At 40.6% G+C, this 17,818-nt stretch overlaps 1 protein-coding gene across 1 annotated transcript in view; it reads right to left on the minus strand.

Annotated features, from left to right (window-relative positions):
* Positions 1-9,595: 9,595 nt before the first annotated feature.
* The window catches only part of nrxn2b (neurexin 2b), a 1,139,450-nt gene continuing 1,131,227 nt past the window's right edge, over positions 9,596-17,818 (minus strand). Inside the window, exon 23 of the mRNA XM_034676291.1 lies at positions 9,596-12,654. Within this exon, the coding sequence (XP_034532182.1) occupies positions 11,765-12,654 (890 nt within the window). The 3' untranslated portion in view covers positions 9,596-11,764. The remainder of the gene's footprint in view (positions 12,655-17,818) is intronic.

A 17,818-nucleotide genomic window follows, 5' to 3' on the forward strand; every position in this document is an offset into this window, starting at 1 on the left:
ATATGTTAGTGGCCTGCTGAGCGAGATGTACACTCACAAGAGGATGTAGGCACACACGCTTAACATACCCTCTGTTATGAATGAGTAATTACATGATGCTCGATGGAAAAACAATATGCTAATTTAACAGATGTTTGGAGGATATAGAGGCAATATCCTGCAAGAGACGAAAAGTGGATTGAGATAAAACACACAAAATCACCTCTACCAGGGACCAAAGCTGTCAGTCCTCTCCTTTATTCAATCTGTCTTTTTATTCCTTATTGATTTTTATATGCAAATTATACAGTATGTCCAACTAAGAATGAAGTACATGTACCTTTCTATGGCATACACAAGTTAAAGTCTTGCCAGTGACAACATCAGCATGTCAATTTTATTACTTCTTGTTACTAGATGTTCATTTTTCTTCTCCAAGTATGCACTCTGACTTTTAGACATTGCAGCTGATAAAACATTTAGTCATAATATTAATGATTTATTTCTATTATGGACACATCCATTTGTGTTTCACAAAGTATGATTATTCGAAAACCTTGAAGTTGTAAGCGTGATTCCGAAAGGGTTTGAACCATAGACTGAAGAATACTGTATGTATGATGTTTGTTTGTATTTTATGTGTGTTAGTATGTATTAGATTGCTTGTTTAAAATGGAAAAACTGTTCATAAATTTAAATGTATTGGATTGACTCTAAGTATGTAGGTATGTATGTTTGTAACAGTACAGTCAGTCATATTAATACATACATTCAAAAATATATTGATTCATAAAAACAACCATACATATGGAAATACATATAAATGTGCATATGTATGTACACGAATATAAATACATGAAAATATAGCCTACATACTTTAATAGATATGTATACCAACAAACATACATCCAAACATACATACATATGTATGTATGTATGTATGTATGTATGTATGTATGTATGTATGTATATTTATATATATATATAATATATATATATGTATATATGTTTTGTAGTGCCCTATGTATATAAGTATGCATTCCTTTTTGCATGTTTATATGTACCTACATTTTATAGCATGTACAGTGGGGCAAAAAAGTATTTAGTCGGCCACTGATTTTGCAAGTACTTCTACTTAGTAAGATGAAAGAGGTCTGTATACCATAATTTACAAATAAATTCCTTAAAAATCCTACAATGTGATTTCCTGGATTTTTTTTTCTTATTTTGTCTCTCATTGTTGAAGTGTACTCTGATGAAAATGACAGACCTCTCTCATCTTTCTAAGTGGGAGAACTTGCAAAATCAGTGGCTGACTAAATACTTTTTTGGCCCTACTTTATGTGTTTTTATATATGCCTGTCTTTATGTGTGTCTGTATGCCTATTTGTCTGTCTGTCTGTATAAATATCTGTATGTATGTTTTTGTATGTGTATCTTTATGTATGTTTGTTTTGAAGTGACCATATAAGTTAAAAATGTGTATGTATGTATGTATGTATGTATATATGTATGTATGTATGTATGTATGTGTGTGTGTGTGTGTGTGGGTGTGTGTGGGTGTGTGTGTGTGTGTACGTTTTTATATATACTAGCATACTTTTCTTGACCTTTAAAATAAAGGTTAGTATTCTTAAAGCTGCTGTGTGGAACTTTTGTTTTGTATCGATTCTGGCGCCCCTTGTGGACAAAGCGATACCTCTTATCTCTTGTCCTATACATGCAAAAAGTAGTGTTACCAATAAAAACCTCGTCCGTCTGTCTTTTAACAGTCAACTTTATCAGGCAATGTGATTATTTTCCATGAAAAACAGTCAAATAAAGGCTGTTTCTGAAGCAAGCTGTCCATCATCTGGTATGAAACCTACCCCCCCCAGGGCAGTTTCAGGCATTAAAAATGACAACAGAGAAGGTGTCATTGTTGCTGCTGATGGACTTGTTTGCTATTGAAGGTCATAAAGAGGCATCAGTATCATTTTCAGTCTGTTTCTCAGCCAGTTCAAAACTCCTCACAGGGCCTTTAAATAGCCGACCAAAAATCAAGGTGGAAAGAAATCGGTTGTAGAAAGCTTCATAAGTCTATAGCCAGTCTCAAATCTGGGGAGCTGTGTGATATAAAATGTAATTGTTTCCTTTCCTATGTATGCATATGAGCCTAATTTTGAAATCAAAGTCAAAGATCTGTGGAGTTCACTACCTCAGCATCCTTACATCAATGCATATCTTAAACCCAGCTTAATTTGATCCTGCACATTTGCCCTACGTGATTATGTTGCAGCCTCCATTTGATGCAATATTCTTCAAAAGAGTCCAGCCTACAAATTGTCTAAATACTGAGACATGTAGAAGTTGAAAAACGCTAGAATTCCCCTTTGACAGTTGCATCTAAAGTTGTCTGTGCAAACCTCTCTTGGTTCTTTTTGAATATTGTAGTTTTTGAACTCCAACAGTGCTCACTCTGCAGACTTCAGGTGTCTGTGGACTTATCTTTTAACATGCTTTGTCTTTACACTTCGCTTGGTAACAGAATGTGAATATTACCAATACGTGTCTTGAGAGACCTCAAACAAAGTCTGTTCCTGTAAGTCCCCCCTCCCCCTGTTAAAGGACCGTCTCTGGGTGTGCGATCACACACACGATTAAACACTGAACACCCCACATACATCCAGACACACGAGCATCTCACAGCCCATTTGGGGTGGTACTGTGAGAGGAAAATAAACAAATTGGAGTCTGAAACTGCATCGCTGATTCTTTGATACTCAGATGCACTCACACGTGCACAGATACACTCTCAAGCACAATGCTGATTATTTGTATGACAGAAGAGGCTGCTGAGATTTTGTCAGAGCTGATTGTCGATCAAAGCAGAGATGCTGTATTATTTGTGAAAGCTAAGCTTCCTGCATGTTTACACCAGAGATTTCTGCCTGTGGGGGGGATGATGCCTCCGCTTTGTTTGGGACTTTTTTGGCTGTTTAATTTGATGAATGTTGAGCACAGGAGGCAGACACATCCCTCTCTCTGTAAGGGGTGAGAAGGTCAGGAAGTTCAGCCAGTGAAGATGTTCTATAGTAGTCTGATCTTTGGATATGTGCACATCACAGATTGGTGCATAAATGGGAGAAGCAACCACTGGGTACGACTCACAGCAGGGTAGGAGATTGGCTGATGAAATCGGGAGGAAACACCGCACAAAATGAAGTAGAGAAGTCTTCCTCTCCTTACCTTTACTAACCTCTGCCTCACAAACGGAGCTGTCAAAGCCACCGTCTCACTGCATGTTCTGATTCGGTCCCTGTAGAGGGAGGGCTGCGTAGACTCCCTGGATTCTCTGTTTTTTAACCTGATTATAGACAAATCTTTGATTTCTTCGTGGATTAGGAATGTAGAGGCACAGTTTTAGATGTCTGAGCAGCTAGCAGCGTTTAGCCTGACGACCATCAAGCTTTTTGCCCGAGAGATTTTCAAGATATCTGGTTTTAGGCATCACACTTATCTGTCTTTATTTGTCGGGGTCACTCACATTTTCAACATTTTGAAATCTTTTAGTGTGGGCAACTTTTTACATCTTTTAAACATTTCTTATGCATCATAAATACAGACTTTTGACCTTTAAAAGTTGGTTTGTACTCAGAGTTGGATTGCTGTAGCTTCATATTTAATGGCCAAATCAGATTAAACTGGCAGAAATTCTGTGTCTATTGCAGCTCCATCAATCCCTTAGTTTGTCCTATTTTATTTTGATTCAATGTGGATGCATTTAATGAGAAAATCAGGGCAGTAAAAACAAGAAAAAGAACAATAAATAATAAAAATTAGAATCATTTATTGAGATATCACTCAGCTCCTGTGTATGTTTTTCTTCCCAAAATATTTTTTATTACGTTTGGTTAAGTAAGAATCTTTCATTTGGCTAAAACATGGAACTAACTAGCTCACCATCATTTGATTAAAGCGATGCAATGTAAATATTTTGGCTACCACAATCTGTTAATGTAGGGTTTAACAATTGTATTACTTAATTTTTTACTGTTATATTGATTTTAGTGTTTTTTTAAATTATTTTATAAATATAAACTTTTGGTTTAATTTAATTTAATTTATTTATTATTTAATGTATCTACTCAACTTTATTGATATTTTTAGCCTTAATTTTATTTTCAACTCTTATTCTTACCCGCTTTAATTTATTTAACTATTTATGTTCTTAAAATTAATTTGATGCTTTAACTTATTTTAATTACACATACTTTATTGTTGTCAGTGTGTATTAGTCTCTATTTTAGTCTCTATTTTAAAATCTTTTTTTTTTTTACATGTCTATAATGTATCATTTTATTTCTGCTTCTTTCTTGTTTTTAACACTGTAAAGCACTTTGGATTGCATTTGACTTGTATGAAAGATGCTATATAAATAAAGCTTGATTGATTAATGCCAAATTATTCACCAATAGGCAGATATCCGACAAAAAGGGGGAAATTCAGCCTATACTAATACTCACCAGATATATCCATGCATCCCTGTAATTGAATAATTCTAGTGTCAGTGATAAAGTTGTCAGCACTCTTCCCTTTATAATTGAGAACTCTCTGAGGACAGTCTGTAAAATGGGCACATCTCCTACAGTGAGCGTAAGTAGTCTAGGGCGATATGTTGCATTCATTCCTTCCTCTGCAGCCTCAGCAGCATGTCAAGCTTCCCCACATGAGAGGAGTGAAGTCTAGCACAAGCTGTGGTGGTAATTGATTTATTTTGCACTTTCTTGTATTTGTGTTTTTGCTACATGAATTGCTGCACATCTAAAGGTCACTTTATTTTCCAGAATCCTGCAGTGTTGCTGCACGCACTCAGTCCTCTCCCACCTTCCTACCTTCTCAGTCGTGCTGGTGTATTCCTCAGTAATTTTCACTGCCTCCTTATTTTGATTTGTCTGTAATTATTTCCATGTGTTTCAAACATGAAGTAAGGGCTGTAGTTCCCTTTTTAGGTGAAAGGTTATTTGAATCAGCTGTTTATTGATCTTTCACTGGAATCAGTGATATCCAAGGAGAAAATGCTGCTGCACACCCCACTCGGACATGTGACATCTGCGAGCAGCATTAACACTAGCATCTTTTTTTATTTTTATTTATTTTTATTTATTTATTTATTTTTTAGAAGTTATTTTTTGGGGGCTTTTTGCCTTTATTACATAGGACAGCTGAAGAGAGACAGGAAATGTGGGGAGTAGAGAGCGGGGGAAAACATGCAGGAAATGGTCGACCGGTCGGGAATCGAACCAGCGACCCCTGCGCCGAGGACTGTAACCTCTGTAGGTGGGGCGCTTAGACCACTAGGCCACCAGCGCCCCAACACTAGCATCTTTTGATATGCTTCCATGTGGGGTTGGAGATCCTTTATCTCTATACGGTGTCACCCTCGTTAGTTAGCACTACAATTACTAGTTGCGTAATAGCTGAAATGCTAGTTATATGTTGTGTCATGCAGTGCAGCCACCTGCCACTAGCTGGTGCTGTAGATCTGGTTACTGGCTACTTACGTAACGCTCATAGACTTTATAAGATATGGACGTAGTATCCGTGACATCACCCATCTGTTTCTGAAGTGCTGTTTTGAGCCCAGTCGTCAGTGGGAGCCATATTGGAAATGCTGAACTCAACCTAACTTCTGTTGAGCGATTGTGACATAGAGAGGCGGGCTTTGAGCCTCCTCGTCAACAGCTACAGTGTTCCCACCTGCCAAGTCAGCTGTGCCTCTCATTGGAAGACTCGTAATCTCAATATCTTCTAAATTACCTCGTTGTGAAAAAATTCACCCACGTACAGTGTGTGCCGATAGAGAAATGAGCTATCCAGACTACACTTGTTTTTTGTACCAGACTGTTAACATGTTTATTTCTGCTGTGAAGATCGTCTTTTTTTGAATTTGTGTGCATGTGGTTTCCGGTACTTCAGGAGCCAGCCTCAAGCGGACACTCGAGATCGTCTTTAATTGTGGCGGCCAGAGGTTGCCGCTTGGTAATGCTACAATGCTCTACTACCTGGATGTAGACAAGCACAGATGAGAGACGGCATATTCTAGCACTGTGCAGTTTGGAAAAGAATCCTGGAAAAGACTTGGGATTGTTGAGGAGGCTCAGTTAGAGAGTCTTACCACGAGGATGTACCTGTTCTGAAAGGAAACAGCCTTACAGACACGTAAAAGCTAAGCTAGACTAAACATAAATTGCTAACTCACTGTCCTCTTTCTCACTCTGTGATCCAGAGCCCTGGCCATGAAACCCTGATGTGCATGTGTGACCCTCTTCACATGAAGAAAACATCAGATGTGTTCGGTAAGTCGGTGATGAAACGTAGAATATCAGGAGTTGAAATTAGCCGATGTCCTACCTTTCTCAGCCTCCTTGCAGCCGCCAGATTACTAACTCTTACCAGCCGTCAGCCCCATATCACCCCTGTTCTTGCATCACTCCACTGGCTTCCTTTTAAATTCAGAATCAATTTCAAGATCCTTCTAACCACATACAAAGCTCTGCATGGTCACCCCCCCAGTTACATTTCCGAACTCCTCATCCCTTATTCCACCCCTTGTCCACTCAGATCAGCTAATCTCGGCCTTCCATCCATTCCCTGCTCTAACTATAAAACAAGAGGTGACCGTGCTTTTTCCATCTACGCCCCCTCCCTCTGGAATTTGATCCCTCAAGCCATCAGGTCTGCCGAGTCTGTTGACAGCTTAAAGAAACTACTCAAAATATATTTGCTGCTCCCATCTAATTTCTATGGTTGTCTGTCTATTGCTTTGAATTTGTACTCACTCACTCACTCACTCACTCACTCACTCACTCACTCACTCACTCACTTACTTACTTATTTACTTACTTACTCCTGTGGATAAGGTAGACCTACATAACATGGATTTGCTGTTAAACATTCTGCTCTTATTCTCCTCTATCCCTCTATCCAACCCCAACTCGGTCTCAGCAGATGTGTGTCTAACATGAGTCTGGTCCTGCTGGTGGTTTCTGCCTGTTAAAAGGAAGTTTGTCCTTGCCGCTGTAACTTACTAAATACTGCGAGATGCAATGCTCATGGTGGATTAAGATGAGATCAGACTGGCTCTTATCCTGTTTTGGTGTTGGATCTCTCTTAATTAATAGAACTTGGTAGATGAAAGATTGATTCATTGATGAATGATAGTAACATAAGTTCTAAAATTCTGGTCTGTGATTACCCCAATAGCAGGGGACTTTGACCCTATTTATACACATCTTAGAATTTAATTGATACACAGGTGCAAAGGTAAAAGCCTTTCATTATAAAGATGTATTTGTGTTGAACGCTGTAAATCCAAACGATAACACATTACTGGTATAAACTGTGATGTTATGAGTAAAGCAAAGCACAGCATGAGTGCACTTACCTTAGCCCCAGTTTTAACAGCAGTGAGGCCACAGTGACTCCATGTTGTTCTTGATTGGAGAGGAGTTAAGTGTTGCACTCGAGTTTTATGATTGCACTTTAAATGCTTTCACATATTTAAACCCATCTGGACCGGACTGATTGGATACTTGTTATGATTTGTCTTCACTGCACGAAGAAGTATTTCCCTTTTTTCGGAGGTGTGAAGAAGGTTGTTCATGAAAACTGAAATCAAGCTCATGATAATCATTGAAATCAAAACTCTGCGTGAAAAAAGGAGCGGAGAAAAATTCATCACACGTCGTCTCAGTCTGTGCAGCTGCAAGAAATGTATGTGTCGAAGTAATCAAAGCAGGAATCACATTTAGAGTTCGATATTTTTCACTCATTAAGAGTCAGTTAGATATGTTTGTGGTTTTAATATAGTCCCGTGGGATCAATTTACAGGGAGAGCAGATTATCAACACCAATGGGTTCTTCATTGATACTCTGAATACTTACCATCACTCCAGACGTGCTGATCTGAAGTGACTCTTCTTTTTCAATAAGTGGAAATACAGTCTTTTTTATACAAATACAACACTGTTATGTTAAACTGGAGTATGTCAGACTGTATAGAGCTTTAAATTTAACAGCTAACAACAAAAATGTACTTAAAGGGTCAGCCTGTGCATGGAAGTTTGGTTAGATTTGGAAAAAGTCATGGTTGAAGCCAAACATGTGGCAATGTTTTTAGATTCAAAGCTGTATCCTGGGTCAAAGAGAAGAAGCATTAATAAGAGAGTCCTTTTTACTAGGCCAGTGTGTTTTTCTTTTCTAACCTTAACATGTTTCGACTATTATGTCATGTAGGCCCCTACATGGGGGGATGAGGTTGTTGGCCAACAGGTCAGGTGGTTTTCCTGCCATTTCAGGTGGGACGGCTCAACCTCTATAAATCAGCTGCCAGACAACGTCACAACACCATGTTGCTCTTCTGAAGAAGACTGTAGTTGGCAGTCAAAACGTGTCAAGGTTAAAAAAAGAAAAACACACTTGTCTAGTAAAAAGAACTGTCTAATTATAGTATACTGTGTTAGACCCTAATGAACCTTTTGGAGAAGAAGCTTTGCTGTGATGATGTAACAGAGCCAGTAAAAAAATTTAAACCTGGAATATAAATCACATCGTTTTTGGAGGCCTCACCTGGGGGGAAAAAGTTTAATAGTCTGTGTGAAGACTTCCAGCAACATTCAGTTACTGTGCGGCCGTATAACTCTATCTAGCACCATCTGGTTTTGGCTTTCCCGGTAGCTACTGTTACATTAGCTTAGTTTAGCCTACGGTAAACCCTCTGCTCCTGACCAATTCACAGTTACACTTGCACTATCCTCCTCAGCTGGTTACTTTTTGTCTTAAACTGAAAGTTGTTTCAATCAAACCAGCTCTCCACAAGGTTAATGAACTTAATATTATACCACTGTTTTCTTTAAATGCATGATTCTGACCTCAAAGTGGTGCAGCTAGCTAGCCAGCATGCAGGAAGTAGCAAAACATGACTTCTCCAAGCACCATCTTCTGGGTTAGGTACCAGAACACAATATAATACCTACCATAAAAAGTTTGAGTCTTATACTGGCATATATTATTTTTAATTGCTAATAACTTTTTAATAATTGTTACTTTATAGGCTCTTGTTTGCTTTATTTTTTTTTGCACTGTCTACTTTGCTACTGTGACACTTGAATTTTCCCGTTGAGGGACGAGTAAAGGACTCTCTTATCTTATCTTATCTTATTATTGGCATAGAGCACTTTTTAGATACTAAAAAATATTAAAGGTGCGTCTTGTACACTGAATTTTTGGTCCAAAATGTAGTTTTCCCACTAAAATGTAACCCTTGTCTACAGGCGAGCAAGAAGAACCTGACCCAAATAAATTATCACTGCAGAGCAATGATTTGCTCTAGCATCTATGCCACTGTGTGTCAAAACTTTCTATGTAGTTCAACTTAGTGACTTTGTTTCAGCCCACTTTTTAGGCTTCTACCAGTAGGGGGCGCTTCAGTCAGAAGCAGTAAAATGCACACAGTGACGTCAAACAGCAGCTTAGATCTTAAGTTTAAGGTGCATGTTTTAAATCCTTTAAACTCTGAGATGAGATTGAAGTGAGAGACAAAGAGAGTATAAAGAGACCACGCGACACAGGGAGTAAGAAGTATATAACCAAGTGTATTCCCTCTGTTAATGTACACATATTTAGAGTCATCTCACTGGAACACTTTACAATAACATTTAGAAAGAACAGGAAGATACTGGGAGGAGTATGTTTGGGATGGAGAAAGAGAGAAAACAGACAAACGTGGTGAGGAGAGTTAATCGATGGAGCCTGTCAAATGAAACAGCGGCCTTCTCATCTCCGGGACAAAAATAGATACGAAAAAGTAAAGTAAAAAAAAACATGGAGAGAAGATAGAGCCTGCTTTCTCCACAGGGGATGGGACATACAATCTGCCATACAGAGAGAAAGGAAGAGATGCAGGACAAAGAACTGATTAAGGGTGACAGATGGAGGGTGGATTAAAAGGAGAGGAAGTTCCCGCCCCTGGAAAATAAGAGTGGGTGGTTTCATGTTCATAACCCAAATCACACTTTCTTCAATTACCAAAAAAAAAAGACAGAAATTTCCGTTTCCCAGAATCATATGATCATTTTTTTCTCCAAACAGGAATGATAGCAGGGGAAACACATTTCTCTTAGTAATGGGATGAGAGTCAAATATTTAGACATTTCACAAACTTTTTTCAGGATTTTCTTTTCTTTTCATGGTACAGTTTTCTTTTTTTAATAGAGTTGAGAAAATTGGAATACTAGAGTTCTGTTGTACATCTTTCAGGGAACTGGCGTTCACCTTTTGAATGTGTGTGCTCTTCCCACAAAGTTTGCTTTTTGCCCATTGGCTGCCATCAGTCCAGTCAGGCTAGAGAGAGAGGGCGAAAGACACAGTTGCTTTTTCAGCCACGAGGCATCTCTCTCCACAGTGGAACTCCAGCAAGAATGAATTTCCCTAAAATGTCTCTCATTTCTCCAGAGAACAGAATTAAAAAAAAAAGAAAAAGAGCAAACCAAAGTGGCTGAGTCTTGCAGCGAGGCATTGCGTCAGCCGTACTGTTCATGAGAGGGGAGGGGTCTGGGGAACGGGGGTGGTGAAACTGTTCCGACGTCCAAAATCCTCAAGTCCGTCTTCCCTGTGCAGTATCGTTATACTTTCATTTCTCTGCATGTCTCAGGTCCACAGGTTTCTGCAACGTCTATACATATATTTATAATTATATAGAACAGAGTTCATCTGGTTTGCTGGAGGTTTTTTTCTGTTTTCGGTTATTAGTAACTGTAAGGACGTGACGCAGTTTCTCTGCTGGCCCACTAGGGGGTGCCTCGGAGCCCCAGAAACACATGACACAGATCTGCTGGAACAAAAGGACGACCAAGGGGTTTTTTGGCCTCGACAAGTTTTTGGCGGCTAAACGTACAAAGTTAGCATCCATTAGGTCGGAGCGGTGGTATCTCACATAGTTGCTACGTTTAACGGTTGTTATGATCATCAATCATCGTCATATTTTTTAAGTTTTTTAAACTCCACAGAAAGAAAAATTCTCTTTTTCGTAAATGAATACTACATGCTTGAAACACGGCAGAGTTTACGTTGCACCAGCTGCTGAGCACCGTCGACAAAGAGAGAAACAGAGTGCGCGAGCGAATGAGAGGAAGAGAGAGAGAGACCTGACGAGAGATGTTGAACACTTACAGAGGCGAGAGAGTGTTTCTGTAAGCTGGCAGTATTATTGATCCTAAACGAAGGGATGTCAAGTCGCTAATTAAAGCCCAGTTGGAAAATAATATGTTGATACTGTCTAAGGTGGCGGCGTGCACCACAAGCTTGCCTCAGGGTGAAGCACAGACCTTGACACAAATACTGATGATGGTGCTTTCTTACAGTACTCAAGATATTAAATAACCTGTCATGTGTTAATCCATAAATCACTGTTTTATCAGCGTTTGGTACACGGTTGTTGGCACAGTATGTGTTGAGATCTGAAGTGTGATAGCCTTTCATATATCCACACCATGATTAACATTTTAGAAGAAGCCAAATCAATCACAACAAAGCTAAAAGGTGTGGACAGATCGGAGATGTGTTCCTGCATCCTGCTGTTTAGACTGGATTTGGAAACGTGTATGGCCACCTGACAATACTGAGTTTGAAATGAATGACCCTCTATGTTGTGTGTGCCTTTTTCCCTCTCTCTCATTCTCTCTCGTCTCTTTCCTTCTCTAAGTGCGTCTGTTGTCTGTCTCTGTGGTGTCACGGTGGCGCTCCCTCAGACGTAGTACTCTTTGTCTTTGTTCTTCTTGTTCTTGGTGACCGTCTTGGCAGTGGTGGGCTGTTTCTCTTTCACCAGGGCTCCGTTGCTCTGTGTGGCCGAGTTGCTAATGTAGTTGCGGCTCTGGTCCACCTGGTAGGAGCCTTCGTCGCGGTTGCGGTACTTGTACATGGCGTAAAGCAGGATGAGGATGCAGAGGGCGGCGGCCGCCACAATGCCGACTACCATTCCTGTGGTGCTGCTGGACTGCTGTACCTCCACGGCGCCTGGGAGTCCTCTCTCCGGAGACGTTGGGTCTGGAGTGGGAACATGGGGGAAATTTGGGGGGTATGTTATTCCAGGGTTTCTGCGGTGACCTGGATCTGAAGAGGGGTGGGCCGGCGGCAGCAGCACCTGGTCCCGGGTGTTCATTTTCCCAGCGGGGATATTGTTGCTACTGCTGCTACCGCCGGCAGCCGGCTTGATTCGTGGACTGAGCTGGTCGGGGTTGGCTGTGGGGGTGGAGGAGAGAGGTGGGCGGTGGGAGTTGGGAATGCGGGAGAAATGGCGGTCTCGGGGGTTCTGGACACCACCCTCAACGGCTGGGGGTGGAGGGAGGACAGTCCTGTCGGTGACCAGGGCGGAGTTTTTATAATAGTCCTCGTCATCCGACTCGGTCATCTCCCCCGAGCCGTACGCCGACACCTCGATGGGCTCCTCGCAGTCCTCCTGGTCCAAGGGGCAGGGGGGCCGGCCATTGGGCAAGGGGAGGGACTCTTTGGTGGTTTCGAGCAGGGTGAGGAAGGGGCGGTAGGTAGTAGGGGGTGGGGGGATTACTGGGTAGCGGGTGGCGATGGATGGGGGGTCTAGAGAGTCCACCGTAATAATGGGCAACACTAATTCACCTCCTAGGACAAGAAAGAGACAACGAAGGAAAAGAGTGTTAGAGACCGTCTGAGAACGAGACCACCTCCAGGTCAACAAAAGAAAAACAGTTCAAATGAATACAGCAACACCAGAATTAGAACAGCACTAAAACTTAACATGAGGTTAGTTATATAAGTTTAGTTAGTCTGTGCTATTTAAAAAGTTAAAATGCTGACTAACTCTGAGCTGAACTAAAATACAAGCTGTAAGAACATTCTGCATCCTGCACCTGCCTCTGACTGCTCTGACCTACACCTACAAGATATATTACTAACACAAGATAAAAGTAGACTACAAATTACACTGAACAACTTAACATCTACTGAACTACACAGCCTATCCTTCACTGCTAACTCACCTAAGCTGACTATGCTAACGCTCAGAAGTTTCTCTCTGCTTTGATTGGTTAAATAAGATAGCAAACCACGAGGTTCAGGTCACTTACATCAACAAATTGGCCGCATGATTTTTGCATGAAAAAAAAATTACAAAAAGAAAGCTGTGTAAGATTGTTCTTGGATAGTGATAAACAACTTTCCCCCCCTTCTGTACCTCCTTTGCTTTTACTGGGTGAAGAATGATCAGAATGTATTGTTGGATTAACCATTATTTTTTTCTTTCAATCCCACTCCCTTCCCTTTAGACATGTTTCTATTGCTCAGTTCTGATTAGCTTAATCTGTATGCAAACCCTCTGGAGCTGCTGCAGGAAACTGATGCCCCTAATTTCTAACCCAAACCCTCAGAACACTGAGAGAGCATTAAACACTACAACTCCCCGATGCACACTTCCCCCCCAAACACCACATAAAAACAAGGGGCAATGATGTACTTCTAAAGCAGCCCTTAACACAAGTGAACACTTAGAGAAATTGTCTGAATGAGCCAAATTTTTTGTGAAATGAACATCCATATTAAACAAAGCTCTCTGGGTGTATGTTCACATCATTTGTTAAAGGTTGTGTTCATTTAAGAGCATCTGGAATTAAAGGATAATTTGTTGTTTTAGAACCCGGGCCCTGTTTCTTCATATTTTGGGTCTGAATGACTGATAGGAACAGAAGGTTTTGGGGTTGCTCCATTTCTTTATTTAAAGTTGACCCTTAAAGCTGCAATGTAATCCTTTGGGGCAGATGCCTCTGATCAAATTTAGAGATGTTAGATCCTGTTTTTTTTTTCCTGGTTTGATATAAAGACTTAATTTTGGCCAATTACAACTAACTTTACAATATCAGGGCAAATTCAGATACTTTTTCCCGAGGACATTAGCAACAGCTGAATTTGGCAGTGCCTCTGGAAGCAATTGGACAGGCATGACAATGGCCACGGGGGATTCACTGTACCCAAGATATTCTGCAACTGGCAGAAATAGTGCAAAATCATACTTTTACCAAATACTGTTTGCAGTACAGAAAATATGTCTTAATTACCAAGGAAAGCTGTAAGTGAAGCTAGATCATGTTTTAATGAAAATGCATCATCCAGTTTGTTTAAAAAGTCCAAATGTGGATTAATTGGACCTCCCTGCAGTGGAAGCTGCCATCTTGGTTGATTATGAAAGTGCTGAGGTGGTGCTCCATGCTTCAGTTAAGGACTATGATTGGAGCGGTGTAACTGAAATTGGCGGGGAATCATTCAGGAATCAGCATTTCCATACCCACCAGCTAGCAAACATGAGTATTAGCTGGCTGATAGGTCTGATCTGGCGACGCCACGTTAAAAACATAGCTGGAAAACCACTGATTGTTGATATGTTGTTAGCTCTTACTCAAATCACACTTTCTGGTTGCAAAGCTGTGATCTACCGAGTTAGCATCCAAAGAAAATGTACCTGAAACCAGCTGAAATTTTGTGAGGCTATTAAATATAGCAGTTGATCGATGCATTTGCTCATGCCTTATAGGCTGTATCAAACAATAATGACACTAGTATTATTGGGAGATTCAATATTATTGGGAGGTTTGGTATCAGATCTGTATAAGGTCATAGACTGTGACCTTCAAGCATTGTGCAGCTGTTACCATTGTGTAACTGTATGAGGTTATGAGAGTTAGAAATGTTAGAACTTTCCAGAAGTTCTTAAGTGGTGCTGGGTCACTCCGACTTGGAACATAACATGTGTTTGGGGAAGATGAACATCTTTTTTGGCTAGCAACAACAACTTATGGGAACCTTTAGTGTGTGGGTGGAACTGAGAAGGGAGCCACCGGATGCTCTTAAGGGATATTAATCAGGGTTGTCAATGGACCAGGACATTGCCTAAAATGGACCAGGATGGTGCCAAATATTGACCTGGTGTTCACGGAGACCATCACGTAGCCAAGATTGTGTGACGCTGTTGTGAAGTGTATTAAAGCTGAGTGCAATCTATCGTTAAATGAGGCCTAGACCATCAAGCCAGACTCTGTCATTTTGTTATGCAAGAGACTATGCAACAACAGCATCAGTTTGGTATAAAAACAAGCACTTTTAATAAACATAGGTTATCATAATGGATCTTTACGGGCTCAGATTGATTATCTAAATGCCGAATATCTTCACTAATTTAAGAATGTAATTTGAGAATGAGTAAGCAGCTGTTGCTTCATTCTCTCAATGTAACCACACTCCATCGACTAGAAAAGTCATTTGCTGGTCTTCTCCAGCTCCTTAAATCAGGGGAACTCTCTGTTTGTGTCGAATATGGCGCCCCCTGTGGACGAAGTGATAACTCTTGTCCTTATGCTGATGTTCTCTAATGTGTAAGTTATGTTTTCTGATTTAAATTACGCATGTTTTATTAATCAAACATGACACCTACCCTCTTGCAGCAGTTGCAGGTATTAAAAATTCCAATAAAGAGACTGTTAATCCTTTGGCTTGTGGTCTGGTTTCCTTTTTTAGGTCATGAACAGCCATCGCTGTATATTTCAGTCTGTTTTAGAACTAGATAAACGATCTCACAACAGTTTCTTGTTTGAAAAATGTGCATCCTGCTCTCTCTGTAGGGATCCTTTTTGAAACGAGTCAGATAGATTAAGATTAGCAATCATTCATTGATCGGATGCATTCACCCTGTGGAGTTCCTTTGCAGCTGCTACAACCTGAAGCAATTTCAAAAACAAGTGTTCCCTTCAGTGATTGAGACCTCAAAATATGAAAAAATACATAGAGCCCAGGTTTATCAGCTTTGAGGGTTGAACATAGAATATCACCAACAATCTGCTTAAACACTGCATTTGATTTCATAAAACTTTTGATTCAGTTGAGGAAATTTCTAAGGGTCAACAGTCAAGGAGAAAACATTTGAAAAACATGTCAAGGTGGGATTAGATTATGGCAAATCTTTGAGGGAGAAAAAGGGAGGGTAACAGCAAAGACACGACCAAAGAAATGCCAACATCACCAGCATAAAATCATGACTCTGGCTCTTTGTTCATTTGATGAGGTAAATCAGAGTGACTCAGGGGGAGAGGGTTGGATCAGGCATTTCAGGGACAATGTGGAGAAGTTTAAGGGGAGGTGTTGGGATTGTAACTATTCCCCCCGTTGGCTTGTACTCAGCTCCCCAAACCTTGAGCCCCCCACAGTCTTGTCAGTTACACAACAGTTCACTCAGAGAATAACAAAGGCCTTGTTACACAGAGGGAGTTAACAAAGCCACTAAACATATCAGCATTAATGACAACACACTTGAGAAAAACAGGCCTTGAAATGAAGCAAAATATGAGAGCTGTGAAGGAAAAAAACTTAGTGATTCTTTCAACCCTTCTACCAACTTCTTAGTTCTGTTGTAGTGCTGGGAGGGCTAGTTTCCATGGCAATGATATTTCTCTCCATTATATTTTCTTTCTCCGTGTTAGAGGGCTGTGTTTCACCTTGAAGGCTGAGAGGACAGCCGAGCGTGGTGGCATATTTGAGGAACAAAGAGCTTGTAGGATTTTTAAGTTTACTGCTCTCCACATTTTTTTTTTTCCCGCTATTTAACTTTGTGAAGTTATTTCACTCCAAACGGTTCCTCAGGACCCCAGAGAGGGTTTCTTAGGGATCCAGGACATTTGCGTGACTAAGGGTTAAGGACAAGATGGTAGCTTTGCTATCTTTACCTTGCCATCTGCCTGCATGGCAGAGATGCTGCAAGTGCAATTTCAAGCTTTCCACTTTGTGCTTGGTGTGCAGCCCACCAATTACTGAGGAGTAACCTCCACTGGCTGTGTGCCCCACTTACATGTGGCTGACTTTGCAAATGGATAGTCTTGTTACGGTAAACACTTTCTGTATTCCTTCCAGAATCGGGGACACTTCTTTTCAGTCTAGAATCGACCCACAGAGAGGTTCTTAACGGGGAGATCTTAGAGGAGAACAGTAAAAGATTGTGCCGTCAAACAGTCACATCGCTCTGCTGTACTCTCATGCATAGTAGAGCCAAAGCCTGAAGGGTGTATATCATCATCCCATATGACAGGCAGGCTGGAGCTACTATAAAAATAATGAACCTCAGCCCTCAAACACAGACGGAGCCACATCTCAGCACTCTAGGCACATATCAAAAGAGCCATCTTTTCATTTCCTGTTGTGTGACCCAAACCCTACTGCACCCAAAGTTTAAACCAATCATCAACTTCAATTTGCTCTCCCCTTCTCCACGACTGCACCTTCTTCCCTCTGCATGCTGCTCTGATGGTCCAGTGAACTCCCACAGACGGGTTGCGGACAGGGGTAGAAAGTGGACCTGAGTCACGGCGCGAGAAACATACTTGTTCATCCAAATGTTTGAAGACTGCCAAGAACCACAGAGTCGGGTTAGATTTGTAAAATGTGAAGCTTTATAGAGTCAAGAGGGCGTTTGATCAATGCCCCCCAAGATGTCCATTATGAGGAGTTAACGCAGGACGTGGAGGCCATTTATTCCTGATATTGGACACCTCAAAGGTCACACCCCAAATTAAACCTTGGTCCTTCGTTTTAATGTGTTTGCTGTCAAAATCCAAAGGTTTACACATGCTATAATTCATATTATACCATGCACACACTGTTCACTGCTCTATAATAAAGAATGGATTTTATATGCAACATGATACAATTAGCTTACAATGAATATTATCACCCCCACATCAAGATTTTCACCTCCAAACGATTGGAAGGGTGCACAATCTGCAGCATCCTG

This window comes from Notolabrus celidotus, chromosome 23 (assembly GCF_009762535.1).
Source record: "Notolabrus celidotus isolate fNotCel1 chromosome 23, fNotCel1.pri, whole genome shotgun sequence".
Classification (NCBI taxonomy): Eukaryota; Metazoa; Chordata; class Actinopteri; order Labriformes; family Labridae; genus Notolabrus; species Notolabrus celidotus.